Here is an 18,356-nt window from a genome sequence, read left to right as displayed (position 1 = left end):
CGTCCATTTCGGTCTATCGTAATTTCTGTAGACTTCAATGGGACTTTTTCTATGCTGCTAAATCTGGCGGGTCACATTAAGATTGACTTCATAATTTAAGGGTAGACTCAACGCTGTATTCTGTGGTAAGGCTAGAGCAACCAACTGTAGATGAAAGTGGAGGAGTGAAGTCGGGGGAGGTGCATCTGCGACAGCCTAAAGTCAGACTAATGGGGTTTTCCAACAGCAAGGCTCAGATCAACATGGCAGTGTTGCCATTGTTTCTAAAAGGTTTTCTTTACATTAAAATAAACATATATCTCAGCCCCATATCACACACTCACTAATTTAAATCTTAATTTAATATTATGTGTGTGCATTGCACAATCAATTAGTAAGAGTGAACAAAAACGTCACACAATGTAGTCATTTACATTTACATTTACATCATTCAGCAGACGCTCTTATCCAGAGCCATATTATATGAGAGACAGAGAGAGAGAGAGAGAGAGAGAGAGAGAGAGAGAGAGAGAGAGAGAGAGAGAGAGAGAGAGAGAGAGAGAGAGAGAGAGAGAGAGAGAGAGGGATAAAGATATATAGAGATATAGAAAGGAGAGAGTCAGACACAGCCATACCTGGGTAATCAGTAGCCTGTGAACAAGTCTTCTCTCTCTCTCTCTCTCTCTCTCTCTCTCTCTCTCTCTCTCTCTCTCTCTCTCTCTCTCTCTCTCTCTCTCTCTCTCTCTCTCTCTCTCTCTCTCTCTCTCTCTCTCTCTCTCTCTCTCTCTCTCTCTCTCTCTCTCTCTCTCTCTCTCTCTCTCTCTCTCTCTCTCTCTCTCTCTCTCTCTCTCTCTCTCTCTCTCTCTCTCTCTCTCTCCAGAATGCAGCACACTTTAAACCTGGAGCATGATTCACAACGACTGGACTGTCATACAGTTCCAAGATTAGGGTAGATTTAAAGGACTATTGTTCAATACCTATTGTACACTTTCTTCCACCTTCCAATATTTCCTGGCTTGACCTTGAATATAGCAACTGTATTTTTGATACATCAATATATTTCATGCATAAAGGCTCTCCAACCCTGTTTTTTATGATTCATACATACTTTCCTAACCCTAAAATGTGCTTAAATAATCTACAAGATCAGAGTATTTTTAAATCTACCAGTTGGTGCTGAAACGGAGACCAGTACGGTGAGGGAAAAAAGTATTTGATTCCCTGCTGATTTTGTACGTTTGCCCACTGACTCACCAAGCTGCTTGGCGATGGTCTTATAGCCCATTCCAGCCTTGTGTAGGTCTACAATCTTGTCCCTGACATCCTTGGAGAGCTCTTTGGTCTTGGCCATGGTGGAGAGTTTGGAATTTGATTGATTGATTGCTTCTGTGGACAGGTGTCTTCTATACAGGTAACAAGCTGAGATTAGGAGCACTCCCTTTAAGAGTGTGCTCCTAATCTCAGCTCGTTACCTGTATAAAAGACACCTGGGAGACAGAAATCGTTCTGATTGCGAGGGGGTCAAATACTTATTTCCCTCATTAAAATGCAACATTTTTGACATGCCTTTTTCTGAATTTGTTTGTTGTTATTCTGTCTCTCACTGTTCAAATAAACCTACCATTAAAATTATAGGCTGATCCTTTCTTTGTCAGTGGGCAAACGTACAAAATCAGCAGGGGATCAAATACTTTTTTCCCTCACTGTATGCATATATTTAGATGGCTTTCTTTCAGTGAACGCTATATTCTGAACCCGCACGGATCTAATTAAAGGTACATGTACTGAAAACCCAATTGAATGCAAACTCCACGAGAATCTGTTGGTCAGCAAGTGGGAGGGTTTTCAGCAGTTTAATTAAAATGTATTTAGCGCGCGCAAGGGAACCAATGCCAGCAAAGTCCGTTATGCACCAGCATTAGATAAGTCTGAATACTAACTACTGAGAAGTGCGTAGGAAAGGTGTAAATTCTGAATTGAGTCTTAGGGGAATTCTTCAAGCATAGTCATTCTTACAAAACATGGTGCAAAATCTCTGTTATTACCTCTAACACTTTACAGAGAGAGCAGAAGGTGCTCAACAACCCATATCCTTCCAGTTACAAACATGGTGAATGAGCAACACTGTCTGGTGCTATTCTGAAACACACAGCAGGAAGTGGTTTCTGAGGTGGCTGTCTCTCTGCAGTGGCAGAGTATTGTGCAGAGAGAGAAAAATAAGCATTGTATGTGATGTATGACAGTAGAGCTTGATGTTATGCTCAGAGCATCATGCCAGCCCAGAACAAAACGATACAGTACAATCACTCACTAGTCAACAAGCACAACAAGGTTTCATGCTTTTAAGCAAACATGAACCCTTTTTAAAAAGCCCTGGGGGAGTAATACATTCATGATTATGATTTGTCATAAAACCACTACTACAAGATAAACCAACACACAATCAAATCACACCACAATACATTTAAGCAAACACTCTTATCCAGAGCGACTTACAGAAGCAATTAGGGTTACGTGCATTGCTCAAGGCTACAACGGCAGATTTTCACCTAGCCGGCTCGAGGATTCAAACCAGCAACCTTTAGGTTACTGGCCCAACGCTTTTAACCACTAGGCAACCAGGACATTGAAGACTAGGATAGCAGTGGTTCTATAATGTATGTCCCAGGAGAGGATTGAGGAGGTGGGATCTGCGGAGGAGCGGAGACCAACTGAGAGATGAATCATCACTGACGAGGTATTGCCTTTGTGTGTGTGTGTGTGTGTGGTGTGTGTGTGTGTGTGTGTGTGTGTGTGTGTGTGTGTGTGTGTGTGTGTGTGTGTGTGTGTGTGTGTGTGTGTGTGTGTGTGTGTGTGTGTGTGTGTGTGTGTGTGTGTGTGTGTGTGTGTGTGTGTGTGTGTGTGTGTGTACATGCATGAATACGTGTGTGAATACGTGCATAAATACGCATGTGTGTAACTGGGCTACAAAGCTGCTCTTTCTCTCTCTCTCTGGTAAGACCTGTTGCTAAGGGATCTGCCAAGACATTTAATTGTGGATTATGACAAGGCAGACAGTCATGAAAGAGAGCAGCCCTATTCATCTCCTCTGACTATGATACAACGAGAGAGAGAGACAGTGTTACTACAAAGTGGAGAGGCAGCACTTCAAAACACTGTTCTGTTTGAGGCCTGACATTGATGTTTACACAAATGAAACGCTTCTTGTGGTGTTGTGTTTGTAAAGTCCTAATTAAACTCTGGTTTCAACAAAGAAGGTGGAGGACAACCCACATTGTATCCTGTAACAGCTCTTCTCTCCTCTCCACCATCTATGAAGATGTACATTTATTTCAGGAAGAACATTTCATTTCTACTTGTTACACTTTTAATCAGTAAGCAGGCTGTGACATTTCTGTTTCTGACAGATGCCAAGTCCTTTTTCAAACCTGGCCATATTCTTCATCCAAAATAGACACAATAACATGAACAGAAAAGTCTAGACAGAGCACTGTATCTGTTGTGAATGTGATGTTTTTCTGTAAGACACAAGGTCATTTCTGACTCATGAGATATTGATAGAATAACATGTCTCATGCATTCTTAACAGGCAAACAGCACAGAGAAGATACAGCTCATGAATACAAGGAGAGGGGGTAAGTATCCAAACCAGTGTTGTCAAACAACAGGAACGACAGATAAACAGAAGCTCTGTAGGTTGGGCACAGAGAGCATGTCATACAAGACAAACCACTGGTGATTAAAAAACACAAAACACCACCACCACATTCCGGATCTATTGACGGCCCACAGGCCTGCATCCCTACTGGGGGTCCGTGATTAGAGTCAGCTAGCTCAGCATCTGCTGGGCCAGGGGCAGAGAGGGAAGAGGCTACGTCTCAAATGGGCCCAGGTCAAAAGTAGTGCACTACATAGGGAATAGGGTGTTATTTGGGACGCACCCAGGGAGGAGGAAAAGAGAAATGCTAATGTAGGAAACGGGCAGGCTTTGCTGAAAAAAACAAGTGCCTGATGTGGAGAGTAGCTTGTTGACCGGCCACTTTGAAGACATGATGAGGACTCTTTTGTCTGGTTCAAAGGGACCGAGGCAGTAAAAAAATGGTTAACCAAATTGGACTGGCGCGTTGTGTAGCTGGTCTTCCCTGTGTGTGTGTGTGTGTGTGTGTGTGTGTAATAGAAGGACAGCTGGCTTAAGGGTCTGTACGGTCTGGTGTCTTATGTTCTGGAGCTGTAGTGAGACGAGACTCCCTCTAGAACCCTTGGCTTCCTATTCTCACCACTACCCGGACCGTGGCTGGTGTGAAAGTGAGTGGTGTGGCCTTGTGCGCTCAGTGTTACAGTGAGGAGCTAGTGAACGGATACCAACCCTATTCCCTATATAGTGCACTACTTTTCTATTCCCTATATAGTGCACTACTTTCGATCAGAGCACTGTGGGCCCTGGTCAAAAGTAGTGCATTATATAGGAAATAGGGAGCTATTTGGGACTCAGAACAGGTGGATTCCTCAGGCAGACGTAGTGTGCACTCTCTGACAGCCTGAGCCTTATCAGAGCACAGCAACACAGTCAGTAGAAGTATAAAGCAGATCTGAGCCCGTATTCATAAAGCGTCTCAGAGTAGGAATGCTGATCTAGGATCAGGTCCTCCATGTCTATTTAATGTTATTCATTATGATCTGAAAGACAAAACTAATCTTGGATCAGCACTCCTACTCTGAGACGCTGTGTGAATACGGACCCTGATTACAGAAGAAAAATACCAGTGAGTGAAACATTTTACCACAAATCTGCAACAGAACATTATAAAATGCTGTGTGGCCTGACCTCTAACCCCAAACTAATAGGCTAACGAGGTTGGGCCTCCATGGAAGCAGCCGAGAGGGGGGAGAGTGATTATAAAAGGAACACAATGTTTTGCAAGACAAGAATCCTGCCTTGATAGTCCCTTTGAATGAAAATGAGACACGCCACAAGTAGCTGGAGGCGGGAAAAAACAGCTGTGATCACAAAGTGATGAACGTTTTATCCTTCCAATCGCTCACATAGTAGCATTGTGACATGAAGGGGCACTGTGGTGGTTATCTTGTGTGTGTGTGTGTGTGTGTGTGTGTGTGTGTGTGTGTGTGTGTGTGTGTGTGTGTGTGTGTGTGTGAGGTCTAGACCAAATGGCCGTGGCATGACAAGGCTTCTATTCCGTGTGTTATCAGAGTAATGGGCTCTGAGCAGAGGAGGGGGGAGGGAATCATATTGGGACAGCCAACTCACTCAGAAGACCCTGTAGAGGGGGGAGGGAGGGAGGAGGGAGGGGAGCAGCCAGGAACAGCCAGCCCAAAGCCTACTCCTGAGACACTGGATTCATACAGAGCAAGGGGCAAGCAGCCTAGCAAATTACATTAGGGATATACTCCAGTGGGATTAAAGGGCGGGGAGCACATACATGATAGAGATAAAGAATCATTATCTACATTTACCATGTCCGGGGGAACTGAAGCAGGACTGGCTTCACATACCATCCAAGGAAGTAGTAAGAATCTATCTTTAATAAAAACCCAGGCTTTCATATTACATTCCCCAAACAGCAATCAGGATTCATTCATTCATATTACGCAGGTTAGAGAGTCTCTTTTTGTAAGCCTTTAAAGCAGGATGATGTCATCCAGTAACATTATCAAGAGAGATAGAGGTTGGTGAGCTACTGCAAGTGACTGACCCAGGCTAGGTCCTCATACTCCACTCTTCTCCTGAAGTGTGCACTTGCACACTCCCTCCCCATCATCGATTTAAAAGCACAGGATTGGTGTAAGTATTGGCTGGAAGGAGTTTCCACCATTGGTAAATCAATGAGAGGAAGTGTGCAAGTGCCCACGTCGGAAGAAGTGTGGATAATAGGGATTTGTATTATTTCACCTTTATTTAACCAGGTAAGCCAGTTGAGAACAAGTTCTCATTTACAACTGCGACCTGGCCAAGATAAAGCAAAGCAGTGTGATTAAAACAACAACACAGAGTTACATATGGGGTAAAACAAAACATAAAGTCTAAAATACCACAGAAAATATATATACAGTGTGTGCAAATGTAGCAATAAATAGGCCATAGTGCAAAATAATTACAATTAGTATTAACACTGGAATGATAATGTGCAAGAGATGATGTGCAAATAGAGATACTGGGGTGCAAATGAGCAAAATAAATAACAATATGGGGATGAGGTAGTTGAGTGGGCTAATTTCAGAAGGGCTGTGTACAGGTGCAGTGATCGGTAAGGTGATCTGACAACTGATGCTTAAAGTTAGTGAGGGAGATAAGAGTCTCCAGGTTCAGAGATTTTTGCAGTTCGTTCCAGTCATTGGCAGCAGAAAACTGGAAGGAATGGCAGCCAAAGGAGGTGTTGGCTTTGGGGATGACCAGTGAGATATACCTGCTGGAGCGCATACTACGGGTGGGTGTTGCTATGGTGACCAATGAGCTAAGATAAGGCAGAGATTTGCCTAGCAGTGATTTATAGATGGCCTGGAGCCAGTGGGTTTGGCGACGAATATGTAGTGAGGACCAGCCAACAAGAGCGTACAGGTCACAGTGGTGGGTAGTATATGGGGCTTTGGTGACAAAACGGATGGCACTGTGATAGACTACATCCAATTTGCTGAGTAGAGTGTTGGAGGCTATTTTGTAAATGACATCGCCGAAGTCAAGGATCGGTAGGATAGTCCGTTTTACGAGGGCATGTTTGAGGGATGCAGCTTGTAGTCCTGTCCAGTGTCCAGTCACAGTCAGGCCCAGACTACAGGACATTCGCCAGAAGGTCAGACTGTAATCTAAAACACTCTCGTCCTCCTGTGGGACAAGCTAAGTGTAATTAATTTACAAATGATTCATTAGAGGCAAAGCAAGGCCTCACACAGGTGATGCTAATATGCTGAATTAATCACTGAGAACAGAGGCCTCAGACAGAGGCAACAAACACAACATAACACATTTCAATAAAACATCAAGCATGTGATAATTAATGGGGGGAGGTGGGGAAACTGGAAAACTTCCTATAGAGACGTGTGGGAAGGGCAGAGGGCAGACTGATGGGGCACCGGGGGCAGAAAGGGTGTGTGTGTGTCTGCTGGGTAATTTGTGCCACAGCAAACCCCAGTGGGACTCTGACAGCAGCCAGCCAGGGCAGGTCCAGCCAGATAATGTACTATTACTGTCATCTCAGGAGTAAATGTGTGATTGAAAGTCAGCCAGCACAGAGAAGGTAGAAAGACTACAGAGAGGAAGGAAGAGCCGGGACTGGAGTGGACAGCAGTTTTACTTTAGGAAGGGAGTGGACAGCAGTTTTACCTTACAAAGGGACTGGAGTGGACAGCAGATTTACCTTAGGAAGGAACTGAAGGTACTGACAGATAATAATAAACGAACAACACAATCCCTGCGGAAATTGAACACATAAAGCCACACAAAGCATGACAGGTATAGAGTGCAGGTTGACGTTTATTGTCATGAGTCTTGTCCTGGGGGCAGAACTCTTAGATAGGCCAGCTGCAAAGTCAAAATTGGCTATATTGTAAAAAATTCATGAAAACTAAAATGTGCTTTTGGGTCTAAATTTAAGTTAGGGTCAGGCATTAGGGTTAGCAGTGTGGTTAAGGTCAGAGTTAAGGTTAGGTTTAAAATCAGATTTTATGAATTTGTGTCTGTGCCAACTAGTGATCACTCTGCAGAGATGCTTCCAGAACAAGAAAAACGCTAACCTGCGTGCTATGACAGGACAGAACAACCTTCTCACCGTCCTGGGAGTGAGGGGGTGAGGGAGAAAGGGGGGAGTGAAGCGGGGAGGGGGGATTGAAGGGGTATAGAGGGGGTGACCCTTTGGCCTATGTGTATGTGGCAATGGGGACAGTCTTACACTGTGTGACCCCACAGTAATGCAGGATAGAATGTCCAAGACGCCTACCACAGCTGACACAGACCAGGCAGTAACTGACGGACTGCCGCAGGCGATTACCAACTAACTCTGATTCATATCAGATTTGCGCATCAAACCTTAATAACACGTTCCAGCCTACACTATTAGATAAAAGGGTTCAAAAGGATTCTTTGGCTGGCCCCCTAGGAGAACCCTTTTTGATTCCAGTTAGAACCCTTTTGGGTTCCATGTAGAAAGGGTTCTACATGGAACCCAAAAGGGTTCTACCTGGAACCAAAAAGGGTTTTCCTATGGGGACAGCCGAAGATAGCACATTTTTTTCTAAGAGTGTAGAGCTTTCTTTAAAAGTTTATTCAAGGTAGATCAGCTTGGATGAACAGGGCAGAGAAATCAGCATTCTATTTCTTCATAGCCCATTCTACATGCACTGCTTACTTTAGGTGTAATAATGACAATATAAATAGGATACAGCTGAGGGGTACAGTATGTGTAGAGGTTCTCTGGTTGACCCTGTTCTATAGTGATACACACTAACATTGCTTCTTTCCCTGATCTGTTTCTGAACTCGATTAAATGCAGAAAAAAATCACCAATTACTGAACTAATCTACCAATTATATACAAATGAGATTGTATGAATAAATACATGGAACATGGATGAATAAGATGGAGAAGGCCTTTTTCATAATTTTCCTAAATTATTCTTCAACAGTATCCCTCTGGAAACCAGATGATGAAAAGGATTGATTCCACCCGCTGTGTTCTAATAAGAATTGCTCTAGGGACGGACAGACGTTGAAATCTACCCTACCATGCAGAATAAATCATCAATACACAATACAAGCAAACAAGAAGAATGGCTCCAATGTATACATTAATTTAAAGTTAACCACACAATTGTATCTAACTATTTTCTATTATTATGTATCCTTTATTTAACAAGGGAAGTCACATTGAGTCACATTCCTCTGCTACAATGTGTTCACTCTCACTGGAAATTCCACGGCTATTAGCACTTTGTCATTTCAAAGAAGAAGTGAGCAGAGCACACGTTGTAAACCAAGGCCAGGAAGACAGGCACAGGAAGGATCGGATGTCAACGTACATTACAAACAGAGGAGACTAGACAGTATACATACTATATACTATACACTATACACTATATACTATATACTATACACTATAAACTATATACTATACACTATACACTATACACTATATACTATACACTATATACTATATACTATACACTATACACTATACACTATATACTATACACTATATACTATATACTATACACTATATACTATAAACTATACACTATACACTATACACTATACGCTATATACTATATACTATACACTATATACTATATACTATATACTATATACTTTACACTATACCCCCATACACGCCGAGACCGGCTCAATCGGTGCCTCCAGTGATGCTATCTCTTTCATTGTTACCCAACGCTTAGGGTTACCTCAACTGTACTCATATCCTTCCATATCCTTTTCTGTACATAATGCCCTGAATCTTTTCTACAACGCCTGGAGAACTGCCCCCTTTATTCTATGTACCCAACGCACTAGAAGACCAGTTCTTAAAGCCTTTAGTCGTATCCTTATTCTAGTCCTCCTCTGTTCCTCTGGTGATGTAGAGGCTAACCCAGGCCCTGCAGCCCCCAGTATCACTCCTACTCCCCAGGAACTATCATTTGTTGACTTCTGTAACCGTAAAAGCCTTGGTTTTCTGCACGTAAATATCAAAAGCCTCCTTCCTAAGTTTGAGTTATTCACTGCGTTAGCACACTCCGCCAACCCTGATGTTCTAGCAGTGTCTGAATCCTGGCTTAGGAAGGCCACCAAAAATTCTGAAATTTCCATCCCCAACTATAACATTTTCCGTCTAGATAGAACTGCCAAAGGGGGTGGAGTTGCAATCTACTGTAGAGATAGCCTGCAGAGCTCTATCATACTATCCAGGTCTGTGCCCAAACAGTTTGAGCTTCTACTTCTAAAAGTCCACCTTTCCAGAAATAAATCTCTCACTGTTGCCGCTTGCTACAGACCCCCCTCAGCCCCCAGCTGTGCCCTGGACACCATATGTGAATTGATTGCCCCCCCATCTATCCTCAGAGTTCGTACTGCTTGGTGACCTAAATTGGGATATGCTTAACACCCCGGCCATCCTACAATCTAAACTAGATGCCCTCAATCTCACACAAATTATCAACGAACCTACCAGGTACAACCCTAAATCCGTAAACATGGGTACCCTCATAGATATCATCCTGATTAACTTACCCTCTAAATACACCTCCGCTGTCTTCAACCAGGATCTCAGCGATCACTGCCTTATTGCCTGCGTCCGTAACGGGTCCGCGGTCAAACGACCACCCCTCATCACTGTCAAACGCTCCCAAAAACACTTCAGCGAGCAGGCCTTCCTAATTGACCTGGCCCAGGTATCCTGGATGGATATAGATCTCATTCCGTCAGTAGAGGATGCCTGGTTGTTCTTTAAAAGTAATTTCCTCTCAATCTTAAATAAACATGCCCCATTCAAAAAATACATTTTAGTCATTTAGCAGACGCTCTTATCCAGAGCGACTTACAGTTAGTGAACACATATATATATATTTTTTTTTATACTGGCCCCACGTGGGAATCGAACCCACAACCCTGGCGTTGCAAACGCCATGCTCTATCAACTGAGCTACATCCCTGCCGGCCATTCCCTCCCCTACCCTGGACCAATTGTGCGCCGCCCATGAGTCTCCCGGTCGCGGCCGGCTGCGACAGAGCCTGGATTCGAACCAGGATCTCTAGTGGCACAGTTAGCACTGCCACTCAGGAACAGAACTAAGAACAGATATAGCCCCTGGTTCTCCTCAGACTTGACTGCCCTTGACCAGCACAAAAACATCCTGTGGCGTACTGCATTAGCATCAAATAGCCCCCGCGATATGCAACTTTTCAGGGAAGTAAGGAACCAATATACACAAGCAGTTAGGAAAGCAAAGGCTAACTTTTTCAAACAGAAATTTGCATCCTGTAGCACTAACTCCAAAAAGTTTTGGGACACTGTAAAGTCCATTGAAAATAAGAGCACTTCCTCCCAGCTGCCCACTGCACTGAGGCTAGGAAACACTATCACCACCGATAAATCTACAATAATCGAGAATTTCAACAAGCATTTTGCTACTGCTGGCCATGCTTTCCACCTGGCTACCACTACCCCGGCCACCAGCTCTGCACCCTCCGCTGCAACTTGCCCATGCCCCCCCTGCTTCTCCTTCACACAAATCCAGACAGCTGATGTTCTGAAAGAGCTGCAAAATCTGGACCCCTACAAATCATCTGGGCTAGACAATCTGGACCCTTTCTTTCTAAAACTAGCCGCCGAAATTGTCGCAAACCCTATTACTAGCCTGTTCAACCTCTCTTTCGTAACGTCTGAGATCCCCAGAGATTGGAAAGCTGCCGCGGTCATCCCCCTCTTCAAAGGGGGTGACACTCTAGATCCAAACTGTTACAGACCTATATCCATCCTGCCCTTCAAAAGTATTTGAAAGCCAAGTTAACAAACAGATCACCGACCATTTCGAATACCACCGTACCTTCTCCGCTTTGCAATCCGGTTTCCGAGCTGGTCATGGGTGCACTTCAGCCACGCTCAAGGTCCTAAACGATATTATAACCGCGATCGATAATAGACAGTACTGTGCAGCCGTTTTCATTGACCTGGCCAAGGCTTTCGACTCTGTCAACCACCGCATTCTTATTGGCAGACTAAATAGCCTTGGTTTCTCAAATGACTGCCTCGCCTGGTTCACCAACTACTTCTCTGATAGAGTTCAATGTGTCAAATCGGAGGGCCTGTTGTCTGGACCTATGGCAGTCTCTATGGGGGTGCCACAGGGTTCAATTCTTGGGCCGACTCTTTTCTCTGTGTATATCAATGACGTCGCTCTTGCTGCTGGTGACTCTCAGATCCACCTCTACGCAGACGACACCATTTTGTATACATCTGGCCCTTCATTGGACACTGTGTTAACAAACCTCCAAACGAGCTTCAATGCCATACAACACTCCTTCAGTAGCCTCCAACTGCTCTTAAACACTAGTAAAACTAAATGCATGCTCTTCAACCGAACGTTGCTTGCACCCGCCCACCCGACTAGAATCACTACTCTCGACGGGTCTGACCTAGAGTATGTGGACAACTACAAATATCTAGGTGTCTGGTTAGACTGTAAACTCTCCTTCCAGACTCACATTAAGAATCTCCAATCCAAAGTTAAATCTAGAATCGGTTTCCTATTTTGCAACAAAGCCTCCTTCACTCATGCTGCCAAACATGCCCTCGTAAAACTGACTATCCTACCGATCCTTGACTTCGGCGATGTCATTTACAAAATAGCCTCCAACACTCTACTCAGCAAATTGGATGTAGTCTATCACAGTGCCATCCGTTTTGTCTCCAAAGCCCCATATACTACCCACCACTGTGACCTGTACGCTCTTGTTGGCTGGTCCTCACTACATATTCGTCGCCAAACCCACTGGCTCCAGGCCATCTATAAATCACTGCTAGGCAAATCCCCGCCTTATCTTAGCTCATTGGTCACCATAGCAACACCCACCCGTAGTATGCGCTCCAGCAGGTATATCTCACTGGTCATCCCCAAAGCCAACACCTCCTTTGGCCGCCATTCCTTCCAGTTCTCTGCTGCCAATGACTGGAACAAATTGCAAAAATCTCTGAAGCTGGAGACACTTATCTCCCTCACTAACTTTAAGCATCAGTTGTCAGAGCACCTTACCGATCACTGCACCTGTACACAGCCCATCTGAAATTAGCCCGCCCAACTACCTCATCCCTATATTGTTATATATTTTGCTCATTTGTACCCCAGTATCTCTATTTGCTCATCATCTCTTGCACACTTATCATTCTAGTGTTAATACTAATTGTAATTATTTTGCACTATAGCCTATTTATTGCCTTACCTCCATAACTTGCTACATTTGCACACACTGTATATATATTTATTTCTGTTGTATTTTTGACTTTGTTTTGTTTTACCCCATATGTAACTCTGTGTTGTTGTTTTTATCGCACTGCTTTGCTTTATCTTGGCCAGGTCGCAGTTGTAAATGAGAACTTGTTCTCAACTGGCTTACCTGGTTAAATAAAGATGAAATAAAAAATAAAAATAAAAAATAAAAAAATACACTATACACTATATACTATATACTATACACTATACACTATATACTATACACTATACACTATGCATACTATACACTATACACTATATACTATACACTATACACTATATACTATATACTATACACTATACACTATACAGTCGATGTGCTTTATAGTAGCTTTATTTCATTTTTGTCATGTAATCATTTAGATGTTTTTCCTTTTCTAAAGGAGTATAAATCCTCATATATGTCCTTTGCTCATAAACATGTGTGTTTATGTGTGGTCTGACAGGTCTGCATGGTGGCGTGGTGTTTAATCAATAGCAGTGTTTCTCTGCATTACCATCCAATAGCATCAGCATAAACATAAAAACCCTCATCGATCATGTTACTGAATATGAATAGACTAGAATAGGTGTATTTTTCCTAGAGGGAACATCACTACACTGGGTCACTGGCCAATGTGGACCAGCAGCACAGAGGTAATGTTTTAATGAATCTGTTTAAGAATGGCATTCAGGTCCATTAAGTCTGTAATTCTTAGCATCAAATTGCATGGATTAGTGTAGTAAGTAGTGTGTGTGTCTGTGTGTGTGTGTGTGTGTGTGTGTGTGTGTGTGTGTGTGTGTGTGTGTGTGTGTGTGTGTGTGTGTGTGTGTACTGTGTCAATTTGGAGTACACAAGGGCCTAAGGTGAGAGAACAAGGAAAACATTTGATAGTTGATACTGCAACCAAAACCAACAACAATGAACTACGCTATCTAAACCAACTGAAATTAGAGCCAGGTTGTGGGCCAAGGCACTATCAAGGCAGGGAGCCAAAATGTGATGCATTACCATCAAACCACTGTAATGTCCCAGACAGCCTCCAGGTAAATGCACTGGCCACTGGAGATGTGTGGCCACTGGGGATGTGTGTCCCAGACAGCCTCCAGGTAACTGCACTGGCCACTAGAGATGTGTGGTCCAGACAGCCTCCAGGTAACTGCACTGGCCACTGGAGATGTGTGGCCACTGGGGATGTGTGTCCCAGACAGCCTCCAGGTAAATGCACTGGCCACTGGGGATGTGTGGCCACTGGGGATGTGTGTCCCAGACAGCCTCCAGGTAAATGCACTGGCCACTGGGGATGTGTGGCCACTGGGGATGTGTGTCCCAGACAGCCTCCAGGTAAATGCACTGGCCACTGGAGATGTGTGTCCCAGACAGCCTCCAGGTAAATGCACTGGCCACTGGGGTGTTATTTGAAACACAACCAGAGAGACTGACTGTCCTACTGACTGAAAAGGGATTAATGAGCCATGCACCCACACACCATGACAGCGGTACTGATCTAGGATCAGGTCCCCCCCGTCCATTTAATCACTGTTATGATCTAAAAGGCAAAACTGATCCTAGATCAGCACTGCTACTCAGAGTGCACAGCGCAGAGTGGAGAATAAGACCATGAAAGGCCCTGCATTGCCAATTACCATTATCAAAGGTTGTCTCAGGAATGCCCTAGTCGTGCCAGGGCAGGATATCGATCCCCGTTTCAATTCAGAAGAAACATGGTGTGGGCTGGAGCTCACCACTACCGCATAACCACAACAGGCAGAGGAGGAGGAGCACACATTCACCCACAAACATTTGCCCACATCATGCTGATCTGTGGTCCATGATCCACGACCACCTCTTCACAGAGACACAGTGATCTGATCTGCATCTCAGTGAGGCAGTCTTGCATAGCGAAGGTTAACTTAAACAATGCATACATGCAACATCAGCATTTTAGAAAACAGGGGTGTATTCACTAGGAACCAAACAGAAACAAACGGAAGCAAACGGAAGCAAACGGAACAATATAGGGAGGGACCTACCTGAATTTTAGTTTCAGTTGCAAAACTTTTCACGTATGGAGTAAACCGTTTCCGTTGCAAAACGTTTTGGACTAATTACACCCCAGAATGTTTGTCCAAAGGCGTTTCTGATGAATGACTCTTGACTAAAGGTAGCAGGCACTACATCAACCCTTATGACACCACACACTAACTGATTCTATTCTAAAACCACAAATGTGGAGTCAAAGGCATTCAATTTGGAGGTTAGTGTTTAGTTTAGTTTATTAGGATCCACTTTAGTTGTTGCATATGCAGCAGCTACTCTTCCTGGGGTCCACTTAAACATAAAATACATGACAGTGTAATATTGGTGTAACGTGAATCATCTCTATATAAGAGAGGGTCTTTCAAAGAGTCAGTGGGCACGGTGAGGTTTGTTTAACAGGAAATAATTAATGGTAGCAGCCCAATAGAGGGGTGAAGGGGCTAGTCTAAAGAATGCCAGAGCCCCCCTTTAAGTCCTGGGTCTAGAGAACAAAACAAAGACCAATTGTCATAGTGCTGCTTCATGAATAAATCCTAGAAGGAAATCCCCGGGCCGGGGTCAAAGTCTTTAGAGCTAATAGACTTAATGACAGAATGAAACTCAAATTCAGAGGCATAACTCAAACTCTGTCTGTAATTTCTCCTTGGTTGAAGACATTTAATACGCAATAAAAAAAAACGATGAAAACACAACTGTCGGTATCTGTGCAACAGTGGTTTGGATAAAGAACATTTGCACACCCCAGTAAGCAAAGTATTGTAAGTTTATCGAATTGCATGACTGCAATTGAATTTCAGAAGACTCAAGGATGACAAAATGGCATTCAACAATCTATACAGACATTATTTTCTCTCTCCAAAAGACTTGTTTAACAGCTAATTAACAGCTAAAAAGTATGAAGCAAAATTCTTCAGTGGTCGTCCAAAAACATAAAATCATACATTCTTTAACTAAACATAATTACACTGAATTTGCAGCATCCCATCTGCTTTATAAAAACATATCTATGTCAACTCCGTTATAAACACATACTGTATCTATGTAAACTCCGTTATAAAGGCATATCTATGTCAACTCTGTTATAAACACATATCTATGTCAACCTCCTTACAACAGATGGAATCTAAATGGACAGAGTTCAACAGCATGTAGGATGGAATCAAAGACAGTCTGCATAAATGCGGCATCCGTTGCATTATTAAAAACATGACAGTGCAAAAACCATAGCTAAACATCAATTATTTAACACATCAAAAACCATCACATCAGACCTTCCTCTTTGTCTCTGCTTTGAAGCCAGGCATTGAAATAATATGAATGTCCCATTAAAACACTTTAATATGACAAGTAATACAACAAGTTAAAATAAAAATCTGCAACAGTTTTGTGTGGCAGAAGAACACATAACTGGCAGCCTTCAGCCTCATCAACAAAAAGAGCATAAACTGAGAATAAAAATGAATATGAAATCTTTGCCATACCTGCAGTTAGGTGGTGGATCTAGAGTGATCTCAGCAAGCTCCTTCTGGATTCTGTGGAAAAGAAATGAGAAATGTGTTGAAGCTATGAGAAGAGAGCTGTGACAGAAGAGACTCAACACCACTTGACTAAAGCAGCCCTTTAGGGATGAACAAAACACACATCAAAAAATCATCAAGGATAAAAACACAGCAAAGTCAACAGACTTGTTTCTATTGTGGACCTCGCTATCAGAGAGAGAGAGAGAGAAATGAGAGAGGAGAAGAGATTTTCACAGCACTAGACCAGAGTAGCCATGTAGACTAGGGACTTACACTGCCCTCTACCAATACAGCTCTAACATCACGGCTCCCTCTCTCTCTCTCTCTCTCTCTCTCTCTCTCTCTCTCTCTCTCTCTCGCTCTCCTCTCTCTCCTCTCTCTCTCTCTCTCTCTCTCTCTCTCTCTCTCTCACTCTCTCTCTCTCTGCTCAGCTAACATGGCTGCTTCCTCTTTGTTCTCCCAGGCAGAACCCGAAGCCCAGAACAGCAAAACTTTCTCTCCTTCGTTTCTTCCTATCCGTTCAACCCAAAACAACACTCTCACCCCCAGCACAAAGCTAGCTCCCCTCACCTCCAACCCCGCCACTCATCCACCCGTTCCAGTCACTTTTAGCACAAAAGATTTTCTTTTACAGCTTATATGCAAATGAGGCAGAGAGGGAGAGGGAGGACCTCGGACCTCGGGTATATTTGACAAGGGCTTTAAACCAGAGAGAGCTGCGTAGGGTGCTGTTACTAAAGCATTATTAACAGTGTGTAAGGGAGAAAAAGGGGAGTGTTTGATACATATATTAAAGGGGCAATCTGCAGTTGCTACATCCATTTTAGGACTTATAAATTAATGATATGTACCCATTGATTCTTGAAGAATATAACTCCATTGTTTGTAAACAAATTAAATGTAAACAAACACTATATGGCCTCAAAACATGGTTGAAACTATCATTTTAATATAATGGATGGTCAGTCCGTGTGCATCCATAGCTCTATCCATGAATTTGAGAGTGGTTGCATTTCTCCAGCCCCATTCCTCAGCTTTTGAACGAAACAGGGGCGGGGATGACGCTTGGTTATTGTTTCAACTGCTGATTGCCGCTTTATGGGCTATTGTGTAGATAATTCCAAGTTCTGATAAGATTGAAAACTGCTAAACATGTATGTATGTTAAAGTGACTATCTTCCTCTCACACAACATTAAATATTGTGACATGACAGGGAGAATAGGTCACTATCAATACTTCACAAAACCTTGATCAAACAACTTAATAATAAAGCCTTTACTACATATGATAATGTAGTACAATGGCTGTAGTTTTTAATAATCTTATTTGGCACATGAATAATAGATTAAAATAAATGTATCCTATCATAATAGGATTTGTGACTCAAAGGATTAAAGCATTATAAATTAACCATAATTCTTACATTAGGCTACTCAGTTTAGCAGAAGGATGTAGGCTACAGTAATTATGAATTTTTCCAAATTGGAAGAAGACAGTGATTATGATCATGAAGGCATTACCTCTTAGCACTAGTGGACAACTTGGCGGTAGTCTTGCTGGATAATTTGGTAGGTTTCTTCTGTTGCTGAGGAGGTGTGGTGGGCTGCTGTTTTCTCTCCTCTGCCTCCTCGGGCTCCGGCACCGCCGGGTCTCTCTGGTCCGCATCAGAACTACCACTGCTGGTGCTCGGACTCTCATCATCTGACCGCCCTTGTCTTTCACTGGACATTTTGATTCTCCCTATGAAGAAAGAAAGAAGGGAAAAGTGATCAACTGGTTCAATAACTGGGATACCTATTTCATAACTTTGGATAATAACATGGTCATAGGCTACAGCTAATCGATAACTG

General features: G+C 43.1%; 1 protein-coding gene across 1 annotated transcript in view; it reads right to left on the bottom strand.

Moving 5' to 3' along the window:
- LOC121536978 (ubiquitin-conjugating enzyme E2 E3) overlaps window positions 1-18,356 on the bottom strand; it is a 36,496-nt gene that overhangs the window by 16,870 nt on the left and 1,270 nt on the right. The window contains exons 2-3 of the mRNA XM_041844675.2: window positions 18,027-18,246; window positions 16,467-16,517 (exon numbers count right to left, since the gene is read on the bottom strand). Coding sequence (XP_041700609.1) covers window positions 16,467-16,517; window positions 18,027-18,235 — 260 coding nt within the window. The 5' untranslated portion in view covers window positions 18,236-18,246. The remainder of the gene's footprint in view (window positions 1-16,466; window positions 16,518-18,026; window positions 18,247-18,356) is intronic.

Source organism: Coregonus clupeaformis, chromosome 23 (genome assembly GCF_020615455.1).
Source record: "Coregonus clupeaformis isolate EN_2021a chromosome 23, ASM2061545v1, whole genome shotgun sequence".
In the NCBI taxonomy this organism is placed as follows: Eukaryota; Metazoa; Chordata; class Actinopteri; order Salmoniformes; family Salmonidae; genus Coregonus; species Coregonus clupeaformis.
This window is presented reverse-complemented; position numbering and strand designations above follow the sequence as displayed.